The sequence below is a fragment of the Panulirus ornatus genome, chromosome 33, assembly GCF_036320965.1.
Source record: "Panulirus ornatus isolate Po-2019 chromosome 33, ASM3632096v1, whole genome shotgun sequence".
Classification (NCBI taxonomy): Eukaryota; Metazoa; Arthropoda; class Malacostraca; order Decapoda; family Palinuridae; genus Panulirus; species Panulirus ornatus.
The window spans coordinates 11,046,329-11,054,348 of NC_092256.1; the positions used below are offsets into that span (position 1 = coordinate 11,046,329).

The following is an 8,020-nucleotide window of genomic DNA, read 5'->3' on the forward strand; positions in this document are numbered from 1 at the left end:
CCGCGTTTGCGAGGTAGCGCAAGGAAACAGACGAAAGAAATGGCCCAACCATATATATATATATATTATATATATATATATATATATATATATATTATATATATATATATAATATATATATATATATTATATATATATATATATAATATATATATATATAATATATATATATATATATTTGTTTATATGAGTGGATGGTCCATTTTCTTCATCTGTTTCCTGACGCTACCTTGCTGATGCGGTAAACAGCGATTAAGTAAAAGAAAAATAATGTGTGTATATGAGAGGATGGGCCATTCTTTGTTTCCTGGCCCTACCTTGCTGATGTTGAGACAGCGATTAAGTAAAAGAAAAATAATGTGTGTATATGAGAGGATGGGCCATTCTTTGTTTCCTGGCCCTACCTTGCTGATGTTGAGACAGCGATTAAGTAAAAGAAAAATAATGTGTGTATATGAGAGGATGGGCCATTCTTTGTTTCCTGGCCCTACCTTGCTGATGTTGAGACAGCGATTAAGTAAAAGAAAAATAATGTGTGTATATGAGAGGATGGGCCATTCTTTGTTTCCTGGCCCTACCTTGCTGATGTTGAGACAGCGATTAAGTAAAAGAAAAATAATGTGTGTATATGAGTGGATGGTCCATTTTCTTCATCTGTTTCCTGACGCTACCTTGCTGATGCGGTAAACAGCGATTAAGTAAAAGAAAAATAATGTGTGTATATGAGAGGATGGGCCATTCTTTGTTTCCTGGCCCTACCTTGCTGATGTTGAGACAGCGATTAAGTAAAAGAAAAATAATGTGTGTATATGAGAGGATGGGCCATTCTTTGTTTCCTGGCCCTACCTTGCTGATGTTGAGACAGCGATTAAGTAAAAGAAAAATAATGTGTGTATATGAGAGGATGGGCCATTCTTTGTTTCCTGGCCCTACCTTGCTGATGTTGAGACAGCGATTAAGTAAAAGAAAAATAATGTGTGTATATGAGAGGATGGGCCATTCTTTGTTTCCTGGCCCTACCTTGCTGATGTTGAGACAGCGATTAAGTAAAAGAAAAATAATGTGTGTATATGAGAGGATGGGCCATTCTTTGTTTCCTGGCCCTACCTTGCTGATGTTGAGACAGCGATTAAGTAAAAGAAAAATAATGTGTGTATATGAGAGGATGGGCCATTCTTTGTTTCCTGGCCCTACCTTGCTGATGTTGAGACAGCGATTAAGTAAAAGAAAAATAATGTGTTTATATGAGTGGATGGTCCATTTTCTTCATCTGTTTCCTGACGCTACCTTGCTGATGCGGTAAACAGCGATTAAGTAAAAGAAAAATAATGTGTGTATATGAGAGGATGGGCCATTCTTTGTTTCCTGGCCCTACCTTGCTGATGTTGAGACAGCGATTAAGTACCTCTAGAAGACTACTCACCATAGCCTTTTTTCTTATTATTTTATTATGAATAAATGAAGGTTTCAGCAACATAATGATAATGGTTTTAGAATTTCCATCTTTTAAATGCTGTAACCTTTCTGCTACTGTTGCTTACTTTGTTTACATCTTTCTCCTATGTACATCTTCAGTTTCACTTGCCATTATACCCTGCTTCTCAGCTTCATCAAACAAAATAGAATCATCCATGGAGTGTACCAGTCTCTGATTATGGTCTGGTGTGGTTTAGCACTGTGTACCCCCAATGTCTCCTCATCTCACTCTTATCTCACCTGTTGCACTATCCATAAAACATTAAAGCGATCTTGACTGGGAAACAATTCTGAATTTCTTGCACATTTACTTATGGTTACTAAATATATACTACCACATATGAAAAGCAGATATAAACTCGGAAGTTGAAACTGCAATTACTGGATTTATTGGAGATGCTTGACTCAGGTTGGTAGTAGTTGGTAAGCAGCCAACGTCCTGGGAGGTATATTACCAGTACCACCTGCCTGGGTATCAGGAGGTTTAGTGATGTATCAACATTCCTTTGGTTGTCAAGTTGCACTCTGACCAAGGTAACTGTCTTTTCTTTCTGCCTCACCTACACGTAGACTGCTGGCATTCTGTCCACAAACATACAAAATCTCTGTCCCTGTCACACATAACACTTGACAACACTTAACTCACACAACTCATTCTTTGTAGCTCTAGATTTTCTGTGGTGAGTACTATTTGCTAGTCCTGCCTTTTAGGAAAATGGTAGGAGCAGTAGATACAAGTAGTAGGTAGGAACATTTAGGTAGGATTGTTAGGTAAAAGTAGTAGGTAGGAACATTGGGTAGAACTGGTGAATAGGAACATTAGGTAGGAGCCTCTGCTAGTGACCTTAGTTATAGAGACTCTGTTGCCATGGCCACCCCCTTGAGAAAGTTCCTGAAGGGAACAAACATCAGAGATATAGATAGATAGATAGATAGTTTACCTGATTTCTGGTGACAAAAGTTAATGGAGTTTCTTTTCATAGTAATGTGCGCAATAAAAACAACACGGGTCAGGGGCCACAAGGTGCTTGTGGACCAGGCAGCAATGTGGTTGGAACAACTGGTGGTGGAATAGGCCCAGGAACTGTTGGAGGACCTGGCCCATCAAAATACAAACATGAACATGATTTAGAACACTCTCTTCACCAGCTGCTACATCGTGTATACCACCACAGTTTTCAGCACCCCTTACCCCATCCAGTTTATGCTCCAATGGGCATGAGTAAACGCAGAAGAGCAGCTGGACCAGAAGGAATGGATAGGAATCAGGTATGTTGTTAGTTATATCCCATTATGATGTGGTACTAATATAAACTTTTTTGTCTCTAAGAGTGCACAACATACTGCTAAGTCTTTATGGTTGATGTTATTAAGCTGATGAAGTTTATTATACTGGCATAGGATGGTAAGTGTCTAATTGGTTTTGTAGAAGAAAAGTGAGCTGTACATAGACTCAGAATTATGTGACCTGTCTCACCTGAGAACAGAAATGATTACCCTGACTGTACAATCTTTAGTTATTCAGAGTTTAGTCTTTTAAAACCCCAAGTTCAAATTTGAACTGGCATATCATCCTTCAAACATTTGCATTTTTTTCTCCTTTACTTCCATATCAGTAATGTTGGTTTTCACGTGTCCAAACCCACTGATTATAGAATGTTCAGGAGATACAGATGATACGATGAAGAATTGCTGTCAAGAAAATTATCCTAATGTTATCCTGAAAGATGAATATAGCCCTTTAGGAAACATAGAACTTGAATTAGTTTTATGTGCAGAATACTTTCATTTTTGTGGCAGTTCTCTTTTGACTTGGTGAATGAAACAAGTGAATGGAGAATTTGTGAAATATATGCTACCTACTGTTTAGACTGTCACTTCATATGTAGAAGATTTTTGCTACTGACTTGAATGCCATGTTAGCAGTTTTCCCTATGATGGACCACTATAGTCACATTAGCATCATTTTATTTTAGAATTATTTTGCCTATGTGGTGTAATGGTTAGTGTTCCTGACTGTGATGCATTTACAGGGTGCTCAGGTAGAAGTATGTAGGCTCCAGTCGTGGTTGTGGCAGTCGGTTCACAGTCAACCCAGCTGTTCATTTACTCTGACGGGGTTGGTCAATAAAATTGTTACCTGGCTCAGGCTTGGGCATATATATATTTTTTTTCATGTATTTATTATACTTGATCTCCGCCAGGAAACAGATGAAGAAAGACACAACCACTTGCTTACACATATACACATATACACGTACATATACATTCATGTACATATACATGTATACACATACTCTTATACATTTTTTATTATTATTCCTATCCACATCTTGATCCCACAGACCTTTCCCTGGTTTACCCCAGACGTTTCACATGCTCTGGTTCAGTCCATTCACAATACGTCGACTCCAGTATACCACATTGTTCCAATTCACTCTATTCGTTGCACACCTCTCACTCACCTGTATGTTCAAGCCCCTATCGCTCATAATCTTTTTCACCCCATTCTTCCACCTCCAGTTTGGTGTCCCGCTTCTCCTTGTTCCCTCCACCTCTGATACATATATCCTCTTTGTCAACCTTTCCTCACTCATTCTCTCCATATGTTCAAGCCATTTCAACCAACTCATATTGTCCTCACACATTTCATTTCCGACACATCCACCCTCCTCTGTACAACTCTATCTATAGCCCATGCCTTGCAACCATATGATATTGTCGAAACTACAATTCTTTCAAACACCCATTTATGCTCCACGTTACCGTTCTCTCCTTCCACACTTTCTTCATCGCTCCTAAGACCTTCACTCCCTCCCTAAACCTGTGACTCACTTCTGCTTTCAGGTTCCATTCACTGCTTAGTCCACTCCCAGATATCTAAAACACTCCACTTCCTCCATTTTTTTCTCCATTAAAACTTACATCCCAGTTAACTTGTCCCTCAACCCTAGTGATCCTAATAACCTTGCTCTTATTCATATTTACTCTCAACTTTCTCCTTTCTCACACTTCCAAACTCATTCACCAACTTCTGCAGTTTCTCACTCGAATTAGCCACCAGAGCTGTATCATTGGTGGACAACAACTGACTAACTTCCCAGGCCCTCTCATCTCCAACAGACTGCATACTCGCTCCTCTTTCCAAAACTCTTACATTTACCTCCCTAACCACCCTATCCATAAACAAATTAAACAACCATGGGGACATCACACACCCCTGCTGCAGACTGACCTTCACTGGGAGCCAACCACTCTCCTTTCTTCCTACTTATATACATGCCTTACATCCTTGGTATATACTTTTCACTGCTTCTAGCAGCTTACTTCCCACACCATATACTCTTAAGAACCATCCACAAAGTATCTCTATCAACCCTGTCATATGCCTTCTCCATATTCATAAATGCTACATATAAATCCATCTGTTTTTCTGAGTATTTCTCACACATTTTTCAAAGGAAACATCTGATCCACACATCCTCTAACACTTCTGAAACCACACTGCTCTTCTCCAATTTGATGCTCTGTTCATGCCTCCACTCTCTCAATCAATATACATACACACATTTATGTATTCATTTTTATTATACGTAATTGCCGTCTCCCATGTAAGTGAGGTAGTGCAAGGAAACAGACTAAAGAATAGCCCAACCCACCCACATACACTTGCATATACATAAATGCCCACACACGCACATATACAAACCTACGCATTTCAGTGTATACATACATATACATACACAGACACATACATATATACAGATGTACATATTGATACTTGCTGCCTTCATCCATTCCCATCGCCACACCTGAGATAGCACACACACACACACACCCTGCGCATGTGCAAGGTAGCGCTAGGAAAAGACAAAAAAGGCCACATTCGTTCATACTCAGTCTGTAGCTGTCATGTGTAATGAACCGAAACCACGGCTCCCTTTCCACATCCAGGCCCCACAAAACTTTCCATGGTTTACCCCAGATGCTTCACATGCCCTGGTTCAGTCCATTGACAGCACATCGACCCTGTTATATCACATTGTTCCAATTCACTCTAATCCTTGCACGCCTTTCACTCTTCTGTTTGTTGATTCCCCGTTCGCTCAAAATCTTTTTCACTCCATCCTTCCACCACCAATTATATATTATTATACTTGATCGCCGTTTCCTGCTTCAGTGAGGTAGTACCGGGAAACAGATGAAGAAAGACCCATTCACTCATATACATACACATATATATATCTATATCTATCTATCTAGCCTGATTCAGGTACCTATTTATCCATTAACTCCTAGGGGTGGATGAAATGCTTTGTTGATTGTGAACTGACTGCTGCAACCATGGTCATGGTTAGGAACATTAACTGCTACATGATGGAGGTCCATGCTTTCATGTTCTGAATGTAGGAAAAATTAGTTGTCAGTCTATCTATATATCTGATGCCTCTTCCTTCTACAAACTCCCTCAGGGGGTTGACCACCGCAGAAGGATCTCCAGAACTGTTGAAGTCGAATGCTGCTTCTTAGCCTTTAGTGCCACTGGCAGAGGCTCTTACTTTCTGCCTAACGCTCCCACCTACCACCTTTACTTAATGTTCCCTCACAAACGTTCCTGCATCATTATTATAGAGGGGTAGATAAGTCAGATGTAGGTAAGATTTATCTGGAACTATGGAAGATTAAGATCAGTGTTGTTTGAGTTTTAGTTCTTATAGGCATAAACAGTATGTGATGTAAATGTTTTAAGGTCACAGGATTTGTTAGTTTTTTCTAGCTTAGATGTAACATTGGTTTGGTGTATTGACTTGTGCATTTCTTTCCTGTTCACAGATGCTTCGCTTGTTGAAGGAACAGACTTTGCTGGAACAGATAATACGACAAGTGCAACACAATTTCCTGAGATTAAGGACTATGTATGTGATTGATCAGTTGGCAGCAGAATTTAAGGACCCTCTAATTGTTTCACACTGGAATGCTTTCAATTCACCAACTCAGTCTTGTGTAAAGATTAACATAGTTACTCAAGGGTATGATACTGTATTACGAACAAGATTAGTGATTCATATTTTTGAAAGAACATTAAAGTGCATTTGTCGGGATGGGAAAATTATGACCATGTCATTTGAACCTCAGGAATTGAGAAATTTGATACTTTGCCAGATCTCTCAGCATAATATGGCCACTTTGCAAGGTTTAGCCAAGTATACTGGGTGGACTGTCTTGTCATCTGAACAAAATATTGGAACTGGAGCAATAGAGCCTCTTGGTAATGCTTCAACTGTTATGCTGGCATCTTCATCTGGAAACAGGGTTATAGGGGTGCATTCAGGACCTCATCAACGTGTTTCTGTCTTTGTATCATCATCACCTCGTCCAGATTTCTATCCATCCACTGTGGTGACAGAGCAGAGATGGGAGCACCTAGGGTCAAATTGGCAGGAAGTTCGACTTGATCGTATGGAAGGAAGAAACTTCTTGAATAAGATGGAACTTCTGATGGCAGCCCTTACTGCATAACCCTGTCTAGATTAAGAAGAAATTAGTTCCTCATATTGAGAGTGTATCATATCACTATTATTTCTGTACAAAAATTTTGTTTAGTCGTTATGCAGTATAGCATTGGAATATGTCTTCTAAATTTTCAATTGATATGGATATTATACTTGAAGAATGTTTTAATATGTTTACCTCAGAAACTGAAAATTTGGTTCTTCATACAGGAACAAAAGAAAAAGTACAAAGAATTTGTTTTATCAGAGCAACAGTATTACTGTACTTTACCATCATTAAGTTTGACAAAAATGTAATTTTTTTTCATTCCTTTTGAAACAGTGTTACCTTTTAATGTGGTGGTGGAGAAATGATTACAAAAGATTTTTCTTGCAGAGAGATTAACTTGATATGTCAGGCCAAAACTTCTTGAAAAAGGTTAAAAATTATAGACAGCAAATCTAGATGAAACTCTCAACACTGGAGAAAACAATTTATCTTACTGAAAATATATGCCAGTAATATTCCACAATTTTTTTTCTCATGCATTTTCTGTGAATCATGTGGATATCTTTAATTTAGTATGGCTTTATGTATTTATAATGTATTAGAGAAATCTTTAGATTATATATAAAAAAAATTTTCTTTCTTCAGGTAGGAACATAAGAGTACAAACTGTTTTATTAAAGACAAAACGTTACTATACTTTACCATTATTTTTTTTATCTTTTCTGTTTACTAATGTTTTCCACCTTAACAAATCAGCATCGAGAATGGATGAATGTGCATTTGCAGAAAAATCATGATTTGGCTCCTTTTTAACATCTTTCTTTCAGAAAGTGATGACACTGTCTATCTATCTATATCTCCGATGCCTGTTCCTTCCAGAAACTCCCATCAAGGGGTGGCCATGGCAAAAGAGTCTTTGCTTATATACCCTGTCCTTACATGCCTCCCTTGCATACACCATTCCTTGTGTTCTGCTATTTCTCTACTTCCAGTATCTCCACCCTATTTGCCCATGTCACAGGTGGTCTTCCACTAACACCAA

At 38.5% G+C, this 8,020-nt stretch overlaps 1 protein-coding gene across 1 annotated transcript in view; it reads left to right on the forward strand.

Annotated features, from left to right (window-relative positions):
* MED17 (mediator complex subunit 17) overlaps positions 1 to 7,679 on the forward strand; it is a 32,356-nt gene extending 24,677 nt beyond the window's left edge. Inside the window, exons 7-8 of the mRNA XM_071681609.1 lie at positions 2,460 to 2,745; positions 6,310 to 7,679. Of these exons, the coding sequence (XP_071537710.1) occupies positions 2,460 to 2,745; positions 6,310 to 6,996 (973 nt within the window). The 3' untranslated portion in view covers positions 6,997 to 7,679. The remainder of the gene's footprint in view (positions 1 to 2,459; positions 2,746 to 6,309) is intronic.
* Positions 7,680 to 8,020: the final 341 nt, after the last annotated feature.